This window comes from Heliangelus exortis, chromosome Z (genome assembly GCF_036169615.1).
Source record: "Heliangelus exortis chromosome Z, bHelExo1.hap1, whole genome shotgun sequence".
Lineage (NCBI taxonomy): Eukaryota > Metazoa > Chordata > Aves > Apodiformes > Trochilidae > Heliangelus > Heliangelus exortis.
In genome coordinates this window covers 32847577-32867198 of record NC_092454.1, presented here as the reverse complement: position 1 = coordinate 32867198, position 19622 = coordinate 32847577, and the positions used below count along the sequence as shown (strand labels likewise).

The 19622-nt window shown below is 36.6% G+C and overlaps 1 protein-coding gene across 17 annotated transcripts in view; it reads left to right on the top strand.

Moving 5' to 3' along the window:
• The window catches only part of AOPEP (aminopeptidase O (putative)), a 171990-nt gene that overhangs the window by 26693 nt on the left and 125675 nt on the right, over positions 1-19622 (top strand). For all 17 annotated transcript variants that reach the window (XR_011723398.1, XR_011723406.1, XR_011723403.1 and 14 more), the window contains one exon: positions 1642-1890. Coding sequence is in view for 6 of the 17 variants with exons in the window: in XM_071731507.1 (XP_071587608.1) it covers positions 1642-1890 (249 nt within the window). In the remaining 11 variants the exon portion in view is untranslated. The remainder of the gene's footprint in view (positions 1-1641; positions 1891-19622) is intronic.

Sequence of the window (19622 nt, the reverse complement as noted above, 5' to 3'; positions counted from 1 at the left end):
TAGGCAGTGTCATGTATCTGCAACAGTTCAGTTAGTGACTGAATGAAAGAGAACTAATGTACTTCAAAAAAAAAAAAAAAGAACTGTCAAAATTTTCATTTTGTAGTTAATCCGGACATAAAAATCTGTGTCCTTGAAAGACTTACCTTACAGGTATATCTACTTAATCATCATTTGGGAGTTAGAATAACCCTTATTACTTATTTTTGTCATTAGGCTAGGTAACCAAAGCAACATTATGCACAATATCAGGCATTTCTAGAACGGGTGTGAAATGGATAGACAAGCAAATGTTACGGAAGTGTCTCAGATAAGAGAATGGAAATAAACTATTTGGTATCAGAAACAGTAAGGATTTCTGTAAGAATTTGAAATGTCTAATGTGATTTATGCCCAGGTGCAAAAGATTTTGACATGAGGAGACTGGGTTAAAGAAAATGTTACATGGAACTAAGGTGTTAGTTAAGTTTCCTGCTTCCTCATGGTCATTAAGGACTTGGCAACTTTTACAGGAGATAGTGTGCTAGGTTTCATGTTTTGCCTAATCTCTGGCAAAACAATTCTGATAATTAAGTACAAAGGGACATGGTTTTAGGGCAGAAATATATTGGGTTAGACCACCCCTGGAAAAGAATTTTATAATTATGAATATAGCTAGTTTCTTTGCATATGTAACAGTGAAATAGTTTAGAGCCCACTTCTTTCACAGAAAGAGTTATGTAAGCTGCTAAAATGGTGGCACTTCAGCATAAGTTTTCTACACATTATCATTTTGATTTTGTGTCAGCACTTCTCTGGAGCACGATTTTCCAAATATAAATACTGGGTGGAATAAAAAGTGCTTTGCCTGTCCAGACATAGTAGAACCAGGTTCCTTAAATTGAAATCTCAAATGAAAGAGAGGCACGGTACAGAAGACAAGCAAGCAGGTGAAAACATAAAGTGATTTCTGCTCAGATATATTTGGGCAGATAAGATATTCTGAAAGTGTATGACTCAGTGTTTAGGAAGGATTTGATTTACGTCTCTTTCCTTCCAGCTACGGCTCTGAATATCCTGTAAAAATAATGTAAAGTAAGCTTGATCCTATTATGATATTTTCAAATATGCATGGGAATAAGCCTGTTTTTCACTTACGAAAAAAAGATTGATAAAAGTTCCTGGAGAATTTTAGTAACAGTGACAGAAAAAAAAAAAGCCCCCTTTGCTTCTAATTGTACTTTATTTGTGTTAATATGTACAAAATTTTATTTTTGCAGGCATGTTTAATTAGATATTTTTTCAATAACTACTTTTATATTGTGATTTAGTTTTCCTTATGTGTGTTTTGAGCACTTGTTCTGATATGTATCTGTTATAAAAACTGGGTTTAACTAGTCTTTATTTTTTAGTTAGAAACTATATCAGTTTTCTTTTGACATGTAGCAATGAGTGTATGCATGAACAGTGTGAGAATACAAATGAGATAATTTTATAGCTATTGTCATTTTGATGTCCAGAGATTGTCCTTGTCTTAGCATATGCAGCTGTGTGCACAGTACTGGTATCACATTAAACTATTTTTCTTTTATCTTTTTGTTTGTTTGTTTAATTTTTTTCATTCTCTTTTTTTTCTTTCTCTCTTCTTTTTGTTATTGTCAGCTGGCATGAAGAAATCTGTAGTCATGTGGAATATCCCTGCCGATTCCAAAATCCTGCTGCCAGGTCGGAGGCAGTCATTCCTTACAGAGTTTTTGCTCCCTCATGCCTTATGGAATGCTGTGAAGAACGTTTGCTCCAGCTAATTCCTCAGTGTCTCTCCGCTGCTTACACCACACTGGGCACACACCCCTTTTCCAGGCTTGACGTTTTGATAGTTCCTTCCAACTTTTCCAGCCTGGGGATGGCTAGGTAAAGAAACTTCTTACTATCTCATCTCTTGTATGTTGTTAGACTCCTTTTTATCAGGTAGTTAAAAGTTTCAAGTTGCTATCAAGTTGCTGCTCTGTTAAAGCAAACTTAAACTCTGATTCTCTCTTCACGTAGGTAGGTTTTGTGCATTCTTTTTGCTATGATCTTCAGTTGAACAGAACTCAGGGAAGGAAAATATAAGCTCATAAGACACATGGGGCCAGAATTTCCTCATTTGCCACGGTGAAGTTTATTGTTACTGGTTCAATTGATGGATGCTCTTGATGTTGCTATCATTTTGTCATGTTTTCTATTGGTGCAGATTTTACCACTATGTCTTGACAGAGCTTCTAGTCGAACACTGGTCTTTGTAAGCTGAATATTATGAAGTTTTCATGGAACTGTGGAGAATAAAAAGCTTAAATAAATATTTTTGGGTTTACAGTTTAATTTTGTGCAATGGCAATAGAGTTTTAGCTGTATTATTTAAATTCCCCCTTTATGTTTTATCTTTCTTAAAAATATATATGTTTCCAGCTTGATAATGAGAGTGTTTGTTAATAGAGAATGAAACACCATTTTTATTTACCATTTTCATGGTGCCAACAGTACAGTTAATTCATTTTGGCAAATGGACAAAACATCCCAGTAAAGAATTAAAGGCAAAGCTCTTTTAGAAAGTTGAGGACTGAAAAGAAATGTATGTGTCCAGATTGTTGGTTTTGTGTTTTGGAACTCCTGAGGCAGCTGTTGAGTGGGTTTAATATCAAAAGCAACTTCAACAAATTGTAGAAATTGCCAGGTTTAGATGAACCAGAGATGCATAGTGTTTAGGTGAACCAGAAGTGTATTTCTTTCTGAAACCTGCAAGGTTAGTCCAATAAGTAAACATTTTGTTTCATGCTGCATGTTTTGTTTCTTATTTACATAGATTTTTTTTCTAGTTTTCTTCTTTCAGTTCTCCTTAGGGATAAAAGTAGAAAAATATACCAGCATGTAATAATATTCTATCAAGTTTTACTTAACAAAAGTTTACTTTTGTTTTGGTCTTTTTGTTTTTTTGTTTTTTGGTTTTTTGGTTGTTTGTTGTTTGGTTTTTTTTTTTGTAAGACCTATAAAACTTAAGCATTCATTGACCCTCCTCTGTTACATAAACCTCATTGCTTTGTAGATAGCTTGTACTGGTTACTGAGTTTTCAGTTATAGCTCTTTACTCAATAAACTCCTTAATGCATGCATCAAGAAACTTACAGTTGGGTACCTGTCACATGCTATGTTCTCAGATACATTGCGTAATAGTTTGATTTGGAGGTAAATGTTGTGTACTGTGTTCTTTGACCCATATGAAATGGGCATAATGCTTAGCAATTTCCTCTGACTTCAAAGGCATGGTACTAAATGGTTGACACAAGTCCTTGTGGATCATCATGGTAGTTGAGGAATAAAGGGGACATTTTATTTATCTCTGTAATAAGAGCAGTGATCAGCAGATCTATGAAGGGCAAGAAACCAAAATGGAAGAGAATGGGGAGAGAGATGTCTAGGCCAAAATAATAGCACACAGTAAGAGAAAACTTCAAGATTCAGTTGTTGGTATGCTGCTGCTGTTTGGGAAGTTGTCAGAGGTTCCTCTGTATATATGTTTCCCAGAATTTATAGGCAAATTATACCTGTAGGGTTTTCTGTTTAAAAACCATCTGCAGTTATCTTAGTCCCGACTGCATGTTCAGAATATTGCAATTGTGGTTTCTTTAGGAAGGAGATGAGAATATCCAATGCTTTTATTTCCCTGTGCTTCTTCTAACCACTCCTAAGTTCCAAGTGATCCATATCATTGAGTAAAAAGGATGAAAGAAAGAGCATTCATACTTCCTGATAGTTTTCATTCAACAGTTCATAAAGCCAAGCACATTCAAATTTTTCAGAATTGAAATCAAGGAATAATTTAAGCTATTTAAATGTGAAGCTGTATTTGGACAACAAAGGAAAATAAAAGATGACTTGTTTGTTCTTGTTTCATACGGTTTTTCAAACAGAAGCTTCTATGTATATAGCAAGCTACTTAAATACTTAATTCCTGTGCATGCAATAATAGTTACTTAAATTACTCCAGTTAAGAATAAGCTATGTGCAAAACCATATCCAAGCCCACATTAACAAGAACAACAAAAGAGTCAGCTATTATCTGTTAAAAAGGGTGCTGTAGTATTTATTTTCTTTTATTTTCCAGTCTGTCTGTATAAACATAACATAGCATGCTAGTACAAAGGGGCTGTTATTTTGAGAATCCTAATTGTACTCCTGTCTGCCAGGGAAGGAAGAAGTCATAAATTTTTGTCATTATCTGAAGTATGAAGGCTTTACAGCATTTGGCACTCTTCTTTGTCTGTTCCTCATTAGCTTATACTTACTGGGGTTTTTAATATCCCAAAATACTTCCCTTTAGTTAGGGGGGATGTTTAGCCAACATTGCAGATTGCGATGAAATGATGATACGTCTTGCATAGTGTAACCTCGTTAGGCATTTTAAGTTCTCTGCTCCAGTAGCTGCTACCACTGGTCAGCTGCATTTCTCTTGAAGTCTAACAGATGTTCATGAGAAAAACTCCAGTTGAAAGCAAAGTCATTTTACTTCTGTTTTCTGTACATCTCTTCCTCAGTATTTCAATTTTCTGTGAACTTATGTATGGAAATGGGATCTTGACAATATATAATATTTGAAATCATCTGTCTTGCTTACTGCACATCTTTGAAGATGCAGGATTTAATTTTGCACTTTCTTGGTTTTATGCTGTTTTGGTTCAAATGATTCAGCATAACTTCACCACATTTTATGCTATTAAAAGAAGAATGTGGCCTACATATCTTTGTTGATGATATTATGTTAAACTGTCCAAATTTAAATAGCTTAATATCCAGCCATTCAGTGCTTTCTGTAGAATGTTGAGAGTTTCGTGAGTAGTATCACCTAATTATCTGATTTTAATTTCTGTCACTCGCAGGAGGGAGTGAACTGGAGGAAAAGTAATAAGGAAATATGTCAGACTGCAGAGATTCTACAGCTCCTAATTAGATTGTTCAGGGAACTGTTCAAACTACACTGAAAGGTGCTCATTGTTTAGGTACTTGGGGACCTAAGAAGTTAAGAGATTGAAAGTAGCACTGTGTTTTCATGCTGTTGATGACACAGGGACAGGAGTTGTACTGGATGATCCCTTCCAACTCGGCAGATTCTATGAACTATGACATGCTACTCCCTGAGAAATTGTCAACACAACTGGCATTTAAACAGAAGCGTTATTTCATGGTTGCAAATCCTCTCATGTGAGCCCATTTGAACAAAGCTGGCTGAAACACTTCAAATAAAACATAGGCTATTGATGTTCCGTGGTTGTCTAAAAATTGTTAAACAAATGAAATTTGACTTAATGATTTGAATTTAAAGAAAAATAAAAAGCTATTGAGCTTAGACCCCCTGTAAGTATTTGCAAGAACTTTAGGATCTGTTTTTCTTTAGATGACCACTTATGCTGAGTTAGAGGTAGATGCTTGGAATATTTGGTAGCATCACACATTCTGTTGCAATGCTACTGTAAATAATAATTCAGTATAGCTATGCTTAGGAAGGGGCTCCAGATATTTGCCTCATGGAATGGAGTGTGGAAAATATAATACCAGCTGCAGAGATGTTTTGAAAGAGAGAAGAAGTCGGGTATCTATTTAAAATGTCTGGTTTGATTTTAATACCAGAAAGGCAGTCAATCCTGGATCACACAAGATTCAGAGTTCACTGTAGGCTTTATGAGCTATAACCTACAGTTAGTTTTGAATTCAAAGAGACCTTAATCTGTTTTCCAGCCATCTAAACATGTAGGTCATTGTATTTTACTTTATTCTTTCCTTCCTGAAATTTTTCGCAGTTCTAGGAATTTGGATTCAGTTTTGAGTGCTATAGAATTTAGTGAGAATTTTAATGAAACTAATATTACTCTGCTGATGGGGCAACAATTTAATAGTTTTTAATTTTGCTGAGTCACTGTACTACTATTTCAAGAAAACAGAGCCATTAAAAATTCACTGTGGTTGGAGTCTTTTTTGTGATAGCAGTTATTCAGTGTATATGCCTGGACAACACATGTATATGAGCTTAGTGGTGTTTTGGCACTGAGAACATTTTCTGACCCTGAGCTGGAGCCTGAAGTGTAATTTGGTACCACTGTAATCACAGTCCTTCATTCAGTTGTCATTTTGGGATCAAAACAGGATTTGGAGTATTTTAGGCACAAAGTATCTCCCTAGTAATGTGCTGAGCTGCCTTGTTGGTCTGTTAACTCTTAGCAGATGCTCCTTTGAATGTAAACCTGCAAGTAAATTTCTTGATGGAAAGCAAAATGTGCTTTTCACAATTCTATAAAATTGCTACAGTCAGATAAATATTAATACTTAAACACATACCAGAAATAAGATTATCCCTAACAGCATGTCCTTTTTTCCCTTCAAAATAATAGTTAAAAGATTAACAAAGCAAAGAGATTTCTTACGTTCAGTGCCTCCTTTTTTCTCTTCAGTTTCTTGCAAGTAAGTACCGAGGAAAAAGAGACTGCTATAATTTTAACATAGCAAATAGGTTTTCATGTGCTTTTCACTGGAAAATAAAATGTCTACTTCTTTTTAAGAAGCATTTCAGGTTTTATGTGATACCTTCTTAAACCAGATATTAATTGGTTTTATATTGGCATCTTCACTGACATCAGTTATGTTTGGCTGCAGCAGCATAGTGAGAAATATAATCACTTTGTGACAAAGTGGGATGTAGACATTACCTGCTGCAAAGAATTTTTTCTGTTATTATTAGTGATTTGCCTCCTCCCATCACCTAAGAGATGAATTGTTTTGTACTGGATCTTGTGACACCATAAAAATAAGATGCAGGTAATGGTTTGGCAATGACACAGTTTAAGTAAGACATGAGACCATGGTAGGGGGCAACTTATTTCATTATTGTGTGGGATATCTACATATTTTAAATATGGTTGGGTGTCTTATTGTAAATGACTGAGAATCCAGCTGCCTACTCAGCATCCAGCACAACCATGTGCTTTTTTTACATATGAATGTACAAAAAAATGAATTGCATTAATACAAGGCCAAATGCCAGGTCTTGCACCTGGGTCATAGCAACCCCATGGTAAGCTACAGACTTGGGGAAGTGTGGTTAGAGAGCTGTAAGTTGGAAAGGGACCTCTGGGTATTGGTTGACAGTCGACCAAACATGAGTCAGCAGTGTGTTCAGGTGACCAAGAAGGGCATTGGCATCCTGGCTTGTGTTAGGAACACTGTGGCCTCAGTTCTGGGCACCTCACTATAGGAGGGACACAGATGTGCTGGAGAGTGTCCAGAGAAGGGCAACAAAGCTCATGAAGGGCCTGGAGTACAAGTCCTGTGAGGAGCAGCTGAGGGAGCTGGGGGTGTTTTGTCTGGAGAAGAGGAGGAGAGACCTTATCACTCTCTCCATCTGCCTCAAGGGAGGGTCGAGTGAGGAGGGAAACAACCTCTGCTCCTTAGAGAACTGTGATAGGACCAGAGGAAATGGATGGAAGCTGCTTCAGGGGAGGTTTAGGCTGGATGTTAGGAAACATTTTTTTCACTGAAAGGGTTGTCAGGCATTGGAATGGCCTGCCCAGGACAGTGGTGGAGTCACCATCCCTGGAGGTACTCAAATGGTGTGTGGAGCTGTCCCTAAGGATATGGTTTAGTAGTAGGTAGCTTATGGTGTTGGTCAAAGGTTGGACTGGGTGATCTTGGAGGTCTCTTCCAACCTAAACGTTCTGTGTGATTTAAGTATGTAATACACACTTAAAACCCAACACACACATGTTGCTTTCTGATTTTTTTTCTTGTGTTTCACCATCTGACAGGTTGATGAAATAGCACTTCAGACTATGAGGAATAAAAGTTGATTTCGGCTTTTCTCACCATCTTTCTTACAGTGCCACAGCAACAGCTGCTTTTATACTTAATCCCTAAAGTGCTATTATTCAAATGGCTTATATGTATAACCACCGCAGTTCAGATGACATGTCTTTTTGCATTAGTGTGATATCTCAGTGTATTATCTGTGCAAGAGTGTATATTGTTTTCCTTCCAATAGCAACAGCATAAAGCAGAAAACAATTTAGTGATCTACTAAACTTACAGAAGCAAATGCTGCACCCTAAGGTGAATTGGAAAAGCTCTATAGTAATATAAATTCCATGCTCAGGAACTAAATTTTTGAAACCAAATTTTAGCCATACTACCTGGTACAATCAGCAGTCTGCACTTGATCACTCATAGGTCATCAACAGAAGACACTCACAAGCACCCAACTATCTCCATATATGAACTTGTAACCTACATATTATATAAATTTGATGATCATTACTTCCTTGCTTTCCAGTTGTAAAGTTGCAACCTCTTCATAAACACAAAAGTGTAAAAGCTGAGTTTAAACTATTATATCACAGACATCCATGGCGAGACACTTCTCCAGTTTCTTCAGTCATCCCCTCCATTCCTTATGGTATCTGGCAGAAACACTGATGTGAGCATCTTGCTAATACAAGAGGTGCTATCACCAAGTCTTAGTAGGTACCCTGAGCAAAGTGCTATTTGCTCCTCATTTATGAAGAATATGGTGAAATGGTAAATAATGGCAAAACAATGGTAATCACTGGGTATCATTGATGATAGGAATGATAAGTCACTGAAACTCATTGTCCTGCCTTTGTGCCACCTAACCGTACAGCTTTGCCTGTGCAAACTACACCTTTCAAAAGAAAAACAACTCACTCTTTAACCCCTGCCACTAGCCAGTAGTTTCAGATGGACTTCTGAAATCTGTTATTCCTCATAACAAATACCTGAAGTGAGCCTCTGCTATAGAATGTATTAATAAGCAAGCCATATGTGTATTTACAGTGTAACGGGGCTTATTTTCTGTTTCTGGTAGTTTTCCATAGAGCTCTCAGTGCTTTTAGAAGATAAGGTACAATATTTACCTCTCAGTGCTTTTAGAAGATAAGGTACAATATTTACCTGTCTTAAGATACTTCACTTCTTGGATAGTACCATAAGAAGATAACATGTCGGTCAGATGTCACAGTCACAGATGTCTCACTAAAATTAAAACAAAAGGGGATGTTTTAGAACATGGGAATTTATTTCTGTTTCAGTTATCCACCTTCACATATTATATGAGATCAATAATAACTCTTCGTTTAGGAGTCTAAAATAATTTCATTCTTTTGCTGTATGGCAGAAGGGCTCTCAGCCAATGAAATTTGTATCTGAGTTTAATGAAGAGCTACTGTGATTAGAAAAGTACTCAGAAATAGGTATGGTATCTTCGTTAAATTCTTTAAATTTAGTTCTTTTAAATTCAACGCAGAGAAGTGCAAGGTCTTGCACCTGAGAACACATAACCCATGAGTGCAGTTCAGACTGAGATCCACTTGGCTAGAGAGCAGCCCTGTGGGAAGGGACCTGGAGGTGGATAGTAGGCTCAACATGAGCAACATACTCATCATGAGGAAAGAGTGTGCTGCAGCAGCAAAGAAAGCCAACAGGATGTTGGGTTGCATCAAAAGGGCCATCACCAGCAGAGGCAAAGAAGTCATCATCCTGTGCTACACAGTGCTTGTGACTGCACACCTCCAGTATTGCATTCAGTTTTGGTCCCTGGAGAGAATCCAGAGCAGAGCCACAAAGGTGATCAGAGGACTAGAGCACCTGCCATAGAAGGAGAGGCTGAGAAAACTGGGTCTGTTCATCCTTGAGAAGTGAAGGCTGATGGGAGACCTTATTATGATACTGAATACATCATGAGACAGTACATACATGGAGACTCCCTGTTTGAAAGGAGTCACATGGACAAGACAAGGGGCAGTGGGCACAAGTTGCTCCTGGTGAGATTCTAATCTAATCCTGGAAATTGCAAACCTCAGGTATGGAAGTTTTAGAATATTAAAAATAATAAAAGCTACTGAAACTGGGGGGTCAGGGATGGGCTCTCTAGTGACAGATGATCTAATATGCTGATGGGGGGTTCTAATATTAATCTTGTTGCCTGTGGTCTCATCTTGCGTGGAATGATTTTGCGGCATGGCTATAGACTGATTTTATTCACTTATTTAGAAATTGTTTCAGAATGTGGTTAAGAATTTGGAAACACTTTATGTGATGCCAAGAAGGTCCTCCTGCAGTTCAAGAAAACATTTGTGTATAAGCCTTTGTGAACGCAGATTGTGGTAGTTATAGTTTTCTCATCTAATACTATTTTACTTGTTGGTTTGATTGAATGAAGAGATGTATTACTTAATTTTTTATTTTTAATTTATTACAATGAATGTTATGTCCCCAAAATGCTGGTGTAAATCATTAGCAATTCCATGAAGTTCTGTGTAGATCTCTCCTGTGTGTCTGAGGTCAGTAATTTGCCTATGAAGCTTACAGTTTTAAAGCTAAATCCTAAAAAATTCAAAGGTAGGTACTGTTGTAAATATTTAGGCTTTTTAGCTGTTAATGAAGATCAAGTGTTAAATGCTCTTCCTGTTAAGGTATATTGTGATGTTGCTAAAAATAGGAGGTCCGTTAAACAATTCCTGTGCAGTGCTTTTCCTTTTAGTATTGCCAAGTGAAAAAACAGATTGTTTTTTCATTCTGTAAGTTTGTAATTTCTGCAGACTTCAAGGTGGAGTTAGTACCCTGTTGAAGGCTTATTTTGCATGTAAGGATTGTTCTTTAGGGATGTGAGAGTTCTTGATGGCATTCTGAAGTGAAAGAAGTAAATGGTGGACAAGGGAGATGAGTATGTTCAGAGCCCATTACAGGGATCCCAGTACTGTGTTGATTGCTTTTTTTTTCTACTGGAATCTTTTGTTATTGTTGTTAGTAATAGTTTCTATCCTGTTTTGTGGGTCTTTTTAAACAAACTGACCTAAAAGTTCTTTTATTTTAGAACACCAAAACCATGCCCAAAACTGTGAAACAAGGCTTTCAAAGTCCCTATATGTGTTTTTGCATTGATCTGGTGTTTGTTCTCATTTCTGCTAGAAGGGCTTGTTTAATTGCATTTCCTATGAACTGGTGCTAAAAGATCCCCCCCCCTTTTTTTTAATTGTTCCTTTTTCTTCTCAAAGTTAAATTCAGAACAGAGGCTTTCATATGATGAAATTAAAGTCTAACTTGATTGTGAAGCAACTGGGAGGACCACAAAATGTTTACAAACAGAAACTTCTTGTAAAGAGCCTTGTATCTCCTCGTCTGTGAGTTAACTCTTTCTGTTGGCTTCAGTGTTTTTCCAGAAGTGTGATTGTCAGGTAATGTAAAGTGAGAAATATGTGGGGGCTTTTAGATATTTTGAAATACGCAAATGGTTAGTTATTTTTGCTCTGGGGCAGAAATTGAAGATTTTTTTTTTCCTCATTACAGAAAGCTTGGGAAGAAAAGCATATTAAATGGAAAAATAGCAAAATATCTCAATATATTATCTCAAAATAATCCAGACAGAACTTTTAGAATGTAGACTATGAAGTGACAAAGATTAGGTCTTTCTCTGCGATTTTTCTTGCAACTGTGAGTTCCTTCCATATGTCTCCACGAACCTTCCCAAATACATACTTCAACTGTTTGCAGTACCAGTTCGTATTGACACCTTTCTCTGACAGAAAAGAAAAAAAAATGGCTTATCACAACCATCTTCTATCATTATTGGAATCAATTACTTGCCTTCAACAATAAATCCTGTTTCACAACCACCAACAGAATGATCTAATCAGTGTAATGATCTCACTAAGTTTTTCTCATGAAGTATTAAATGGCTGGGTATGGGTTAGATGAGGCCTTCACCACCACACTCATTTTTAGGGAGGATTTGAATCTCATGGTTTTACAGTACTTTATAGGGATAGTTTCTACTCCCCAAAATACACAATTTCTCCAGTAAATTCTTTTGTAAAGAAAATCTGGTGTTAAAAACTCTGACTTTATATAAATCAGGGGGCATTAATGCCTTTCTTCCCAGTTGGGATTTTGTTTATGTTTGTGTGGTATTTTTTTTAAACTTTGAGACTTTATGCAATTATTCTGTGATATGCTTATTGCTGCTGAACAAGGTAGATCTGTCTTCCTACATCTCAGTCTAGCTTTCAGTCTTATTTATCCTTGTCCTCTTTGAAAACTTACCACAAGATGTCATTTTTAATGCCATTGGTACTTGGGATTTTTTTCCTGCCTCTTACAGCTGCTGTCTATTTTTTCACTTTCATAGCATTTAGCCCTCTAACTCTCTATTGTATAGGTAAGTCTCTTTTCCTCATATGTGTTGTAATTCCGTACCAGCTTTGATCATGACCATTCAAGTTAGGCTTCCCCTGTGTAATGATTTGGTCCTGTCCTTCCTGTATTTGCTACTCTTATTTCTTTGCTGTAATAAAGTTCTGTTAGTTCATTTTTGAAGGAGAGTTTTATCACATTCATAGTGTTCAGCAGCTTTATTTCACCTTAGAATGATCCTTTTTACTCTGACATTTTAAAAATCCATGTCTCTCACTGCTTAATGCCCAGTTTGGTAACATGGGGTTTCACAAGGCCTAGGTCAAATTTCTGTTCCTCTTGATAAGAGAGAGCAGCCAAAATATTCTTTAGCATCTCATGATCCATTGTTGGTTTTCTAAGCAAAGCTCTGATATTCTCTTGCTATGTGAGATCTGAGGTTTTCCCCTTCAGCAACAAAGGGCTGTAAGATGATCTGGGGGGGCCTTTGTAGTTCTGGGTTTGGACCATATACTTTGGGAGACTCCAGCATGCATTAGAAGATAAAAATTTCATCTGTCACATGTTCTGTGCTTTTAGAATAGTTAATCCAGACTGCTTGGCTAGTGTTACTGTTCTGACATTTCAATGCTGATTAGTTAAATTTGGTGCTGAATCCACTGCTGAGCTGTGATTATGACCTTCAATTAGCTGCTGCTGCTGTTTGGCTAAGAATGCGGAAGTTATTTTTCAACACCATCAGACACTGGCAGCTTTGGACCCATTTTACCAAGGAACACAATTTCCTCTTTTTTTCTGGCTTCTATCCACTGCGTATCACTTCCAGCTACTCTACAGACCACTGCAGTACCATATAATGTTTCTTTCTTTAAAATTAAATAACCTTCCACTTCTTTGGTTTGACCAAGAATGTTTGTAGCTGAACATTCATGTGGTTTACCGCATCTTCAACAAGAAACTTTTCTGTTTTAGATGAAAAATTCTGGTTGTTTACAAGTTCTGATGGATTTCCAACCCATAACGTGCTGTGATTCTGTGATTCTGCTAAGAACAGCCTAGGCAGTGTTACATTTTCAGCAAAGTACACATTTTTGGTAGATGATATAGGAAACACCATGTCCAGCAACTATGGAAAGATCTTATAATCCTTCATTATTATTTTTGGAGCATGTATGTAGGGTGGATTGGCTGGCTTTCTTTTTTTTATTTTTTGCTTGGAATAAGCTGAGAAGGATCGTAGTTAATAGTGTCTTGGACCTTTTGCTTGATAATTAACTCCATGGATGCTGATGTAAGTCATGGATGTTTTCTTATGAAGGCCTGTAAGACTGAGAGATTTAGTTGAGCTAAGTGAGTTCACATAGCTTGTTTCTTTAGGTCAGTCCAAGTATTAGGCTGTAAGTAACTTAATGTTCCTGCTTTGCATTGAAATCATACTCAAAATCTAAATGTAATCAGCAAGCTTACAATTAAACAGCACTGAGCTAATTTCTAAAAAAAAAAAAAAACAAAAAACAAAAAACCCACAAAAAAACAAAACAAAACAAACAAAAAAAAGTAGTCTTAAAAATTCAACACTGTTACCATCATTGACTGTTGATCCTATAGTGCCAGTATAGTGGATGATTAGGTTAAAGTAGTCAGTATGGAGACCCCTGCATCTAGAGTCTATACTAGAGTGTATACAATTGAAGAAATAAGATGTACTTACATATTTATTTAGTCTGGTTCCCTGAGCTAGATATCCCAGCCTAACCATTGAATCTATTCAGAGGAGTGCTTATTTTTTCACATTGTTACTTTCCTATTGGGGTGAAATGGTTCACAAAATCCCTGCGCCAAAATCTCCTGGAGAGGAGACACAGTTTGGAAATGTGTGAATGAATAGATGTGCTTTAAAAGTATTCATTCGTTCAAATGAAAACACTTTCGTGGGTGTAAATATTATCTGCCCACAGAAAGGAGCTCTCTATGAAATTGCATTTAGTAGTTTGCATACCAACTGTGTGGAATAATGTTCAACTGCACTGTTGTACATAGTAACAAATTGTACAATAGTAGCAAATAGCCACTGGGAGTTCTTGTAAGGGGGGAAGGTGATTTTGGCTAAAATGAAGCCTGAAGCAAAATAGGTTTCACTCGTTCTCTGTCACACTGGAGCACCAAAGAGTACAAAGTGTCCAAGAAGTCTGTCTAGCAGTCCGGCACCATGATATTTCAGTCCAGATGCAAGGCTGTGGATCAGTTACTTTATTGTGAAGGACGTTTCAAGTCCTTACGTCTCCCATGTTCCTAGCATGGCAACTTCCTGCAGGTTTCAGATATGTCTTCTTTTTGGATATGTCTTTTTGTACCCTTGTGGAGCCAATAGTGGTCAGTGTTACCATTCTTTTTCCCTTTGTGAGAGTTCAGGCATGGGTCACAGCCCTTTGTTTCTCTATCTCTATGTCTTTTTGAAGGTTAGGTGAGCTGGGCTGTTGATGACCTGGTTATGCATACTGTTGCAATTCTCTGCCATATTCCTGCCAAAAATGAAGCACTAATGAAATTTTATCTTTTGTGGCTTAGTTTCTGCTCTCAATGACAATTTTTCACAAATGCTTTTTTAAACAGTAAGCTCTGGGCAACCTGTGGCTATGGTGTGAAATTTGGATTAGGGAATGACTGGAAATCAGGAGGACATGTATGCCAGTATCAACCCCACAAACTGCAGTTATGTGTCCTAGATGTGGAGGAGGTGCAAAGCCATGCTGAATCCTGTGCCTTTGTCTCAGCAAGATAAAAATGATGAGCAACACAGACTTGCTGCTGAAGAATATACCAGTAAGTTAAACAGGCCTACTCAGGAACCTGTGTAGCCCAAGAAGCTCCAGGGAAACCAAAAGAATCAGAGTGGCTAAGGGAATCTGTGGCTAGGTATTAGCACAACAATCTGTATGAGATGAGCAGATAATACTTGTAAAGCCTCTGACAGCAATGAAGCCCGTGTAGGTGGCCACAGGAATTAACTATGCTTACCTTCAACTAACTGAAACGGTTGGCAGAGGTCAGTGTGTAGATGTTACACCACAGGTAAAGGGGGTTTACAGGAAACTTAACAAAGACCTACATGTTTACACGTCTAAGAAGAATGGAACGGAAATAGTAAGAAAGGCATTTGCCATGATTGCAGGAAGATGTAAAATTAGATATATAAAGCACTGAAGCAATGTCTGTTCCTTGAGAGCAGCTTGATATGCTAAAAAACCATTTGAGTTCAGATCAGCACATTAAAATGAGCTAGACACTTCATAAATGTCTGAGCCACTGTTTAAGTCAAGTTAACTTAATCTGAGAAACTGGTTACTTAGATTTCTGCACTAGTATCACTTTGAGAATATAAATGCTGGGAAAACAAGCTCCAAGGAGCTGGTAAACCAGAACCATGGAGTTTTCCTTGCTTAAGTACAGCATGCACAAAGTAACATCTCAGTTCCTTCCCAAATCCCCCTTTCCTTGTATCTTTCTGATTACTAATAGAGTATATGAAATCATTCATGGGTACTGTATCATAGCCTTCATAAATTTGTTTTTGGATAAGTATTGTCTGCTGCCCTGAGAACAGCTGATAGAAGCATCTTTAAACTACATGTAGCAGGGAAAGATTTTGAAAAGTTTGGAGTTGGACAGCCATTCCATTCTGTGCATATTCTGGACATCACTTTTGGACATCACATACCTCCTCATTCCTTGCTGGTGCTATGTTGAATGCTGGAAAGCATTTTCCATCAAGCCTAAAATAATTTCTTGGCTGTCCTGGAGACACTATCTCAGGCAAAGGCTGGGTTTCAGCTTTTCACATCTGTGCAGCCTCCTGTGCAATCCGCCTACGTAACAAACATTCAGTGTACAGGAAATAGTGTAAAACAGGGAGCTTAGTGCACTTAACTGAGCAAGAGAGTCTGTTTTGGGAACATATCAAACCTTTGACTTTCATATTGGCTTTCCAATTGAATATGAGTTCAATTTCAAGACGTAAGAGTATTTTAAATACATTCAGTTATATGGACACAAAAACCTAAATAAGGTTTCAACAGGGTGAAATCTGTGATCATCTCCAATGCAGAGGAAAACTGAAGAAAACTGAAGCTTATCCAAGGCATGAAATGTCAGTGTGGTTGATGTAATTTTATCAAATTAATTCTTTCAGGAAGTAGGAAGCAGAACATATGGTACCACCTTACTGTCAAGATCAAGGAGAATGTTGTTACCCATGCTTGCCTAGGGTACATATTTAATACTGTGTATATTTTTATATACACACACACGCCCACCCACCCACACGCACCCCAAACCTAATCAAAACAAGAAACATCCTTGCTTGTGCTTTTCCCCTGGAAAAAGGATCAAGAAACACAGTACAACAGTTGTTAGTCACATACCTTAATACAGTGTGGTTTATTGAACAGTACAGAATACAAATTTGCTTCTAGTTACATGTATTTAGTAGTTACCTCAGCTGAAGAATAGACAAAGTATTCCCAAATTATGCAAGTATAAGAGGACAGAATTAGTTCTGCCCACACATACAGTTTATATAGATTGTAAGGCTCAAAGAAGACTTTACAAAACTTGATAATGTTCTCTGTTTAGATTAATTAGAACAATTGTATTTGGTTATGAGCTTTTGTTTGCCCACAGAGTGCATTTTTCAGAAATTGTTTGTTCAAGCATAGAAAAACAGCTAAAAGATTCTGTGATGTTGAGTCCTATAGCAATTTGATTTTATTTGATGATTTATATTTCTTCAGTAGTGTTCATTGAAAGTTTTACGAAAGTAAGAGTTTTTATACTCTACAGCCTCCATATACTTTTTTTTTTCAGTCACCAAAACTATGGAAAAAACATGATTTACCAATGCAAGTATTTGCACTGTGTGTTAATTAGTGTTGTAGCAATGGTAACTTGAAAATTATGTGTATTTTATTGTTTTTTCTTTTCCAGTGGCATAGTATTTTCATTCTAATAACATTGTTTGTTTAGTGTTTAATTAATACTTGAGAAATGCTGCAGAGCTAATCAAAGCTATTAGGACACATTTACATAAATCTGATTCCTTGTATAACAGAGCATAAAATAGCCACCAATGACTTTATAGGAAGCTCATTAGTATAACAAGAGCAACTCTGGAAAGTTATTTAATAGCAAATTGTTGTTTTTATTGTTTAACTCCAGAACATATGTTAACAAAAATAAATCAATAAGATGTCTGCCAAGGTAGTAACTCTGCATGGTACTTTTGTTTTCATATACATATCTACCAGTAAACTTGTTGCATGCCCTCAGCTTCCATTGGAAGCCAAATCCATTCACTGTTTTTCATCAAATGCTCAGCCCTCTTCAGATCACTGTCCTTGCTTCATAGCCAGGTAGGAAATTCCATAGCCGTAAGTGGCTTAAAAAACTTCGATTTTATTTAATCAGATATTATATATTCTGTTCTTTCAAAACACCTGCATAAATCTCATTAATGCTAATGAGTATTGATGCTTACAAACACGTGAAAGATTTATCATTTGTTTGAGATTTTCATAGTCTTTGTGGTGTTACTTTTGCAAATTTCTAGGTTGTATTCAGGCAAAACATTTTCTTCACAGGGTTCCTATTGATATCAGTAGGAGGTGTTTTCCTATCTGGAGAGGATACCCCTTTCTTTTTAACTACATAACATGTGGATCAGTGCTTATATACCAAGATTATAGGAGCCAAATAAATACCTAAATAGAGAGATATGGGTGGACTAGATGAAAATATACACATAATCATAGATATTTTAATCTTCTACAGTATGTATAAAAATGCGAGGCATTCATCAGATGTTGATCATGGCACTTAAAAAGATGAAAGAGATTAATCTGTGATCATTCCTGATCAGTTTATAAATTTAACTTCCCTTTGGATAAAAAAATAAGCTAAAATAAAACCTTGAATTAAACTAGTCTCAGTTGGTGGATGGATGTTCTAGAAACCTTGTGCTTTAACGTATATATTTTGCATAGCCAGATGTAGTAAAGCACAAATTACCGAGATCAGACTGTAATATTGTTGTGCTGTAATCTTGTTGAGAAGTTAATGATACAATATCATATTAAAAAATGGCTGTTATTACATTAAAGTTTTTTTTTAGACTACCAGGTTTTTTTTTGTTTTCATTCTGATTAGATTTTGCTTTTGCTATTGCAAATTGATAAAAGAATGAATCCTTCCTGTTTATAAACTGTTAGGACACTGATCTTTTCTTTTTCTGTTCTTGACCTGACTGAAAATGTGAGATGTATTATAAATCATTTTAGCATTCCGTTTTCCATGTATGTATGGTACTTTGCCCTGTGATTTTTCTGAGTAGTCAGTTTATGCTTTTTTGTGTTGGTTGAAAATTAGTTTATGTTTTGGAATATGCAATATGTCTACCTTTGTGTCTCTTTTTTCATGTACTATCAGTATAGTTCCTGCATGTATGATAAAAAAAGGTACATTATGTGTGCAGTTGTGTTTTTAAGTTGGGACTAAAACAGTGGATCACTTTCTTCCTCCAAAGGTATCACTTTAAGTAACTATTTCTCTAAAAGAGAGAGATTTTTTCATTGTCTTTGGTTTGATATCTTTTCAAAGTATTTTTATACATATGGCACTTATGGTCCAAAACTATCTGCTTGTGTTACTAAGTATGGGCATGTATGTCACTGTTTCAACAGGAGGAACTAAAGAAGGAAGGCTTTTCAGACTCTGAGAAGAGCTGAAGGCAAAGGGAGGGATCTATTCCCTCCCATTTCCTGCCATACTTCATAAAAGATCAGAAAGCCAGCAGCTCCTCCCTCTCTTTCCTCCCACTTCCTGCTGGCCATGTTGCTGTTCGTTGCCACCAGCTCGCCATATGCTATCTATTGGGTTGTGTGTGTGTATATATTTGTATTTTTTGTTACTTTACCCTTTATGTTATTACCTTTCCCTTGTGTCAGTAAAATCTCTATCTAATTGTTTTCAGATTTCAACTTGAAGTGTCCCAACTCTGTTCCCCTTTTAATCGTCCCCTTTGCCAGGGAAAATAGAAAGGAATTCTGTCCTAGGTTTTTAGTCCCCCCAAACTGCTAAACTGTGACACTTGTATTAATGAAAAACCTAGCTGAAGAGATCACTGGCTAAATTTAAATCTGCTTTGTTTATTTACAGAGATTCTCATTTCAAGATGAGTTGAGAAAAGTATGGATGAAAGACTTTAGTTGTACTGTTTGTGTTTGGTATCAGGTGTAGGATCAAGATTTTGCATCTTGTGTTCAAGTTCCTGTCATGATACTATACTAGCAATTTTTGCTGTGGTAATTGTTAGCACCCCAAACTTTTTGCCTGGGTTGATTAATTACTTGCCTGACAGTATGTGA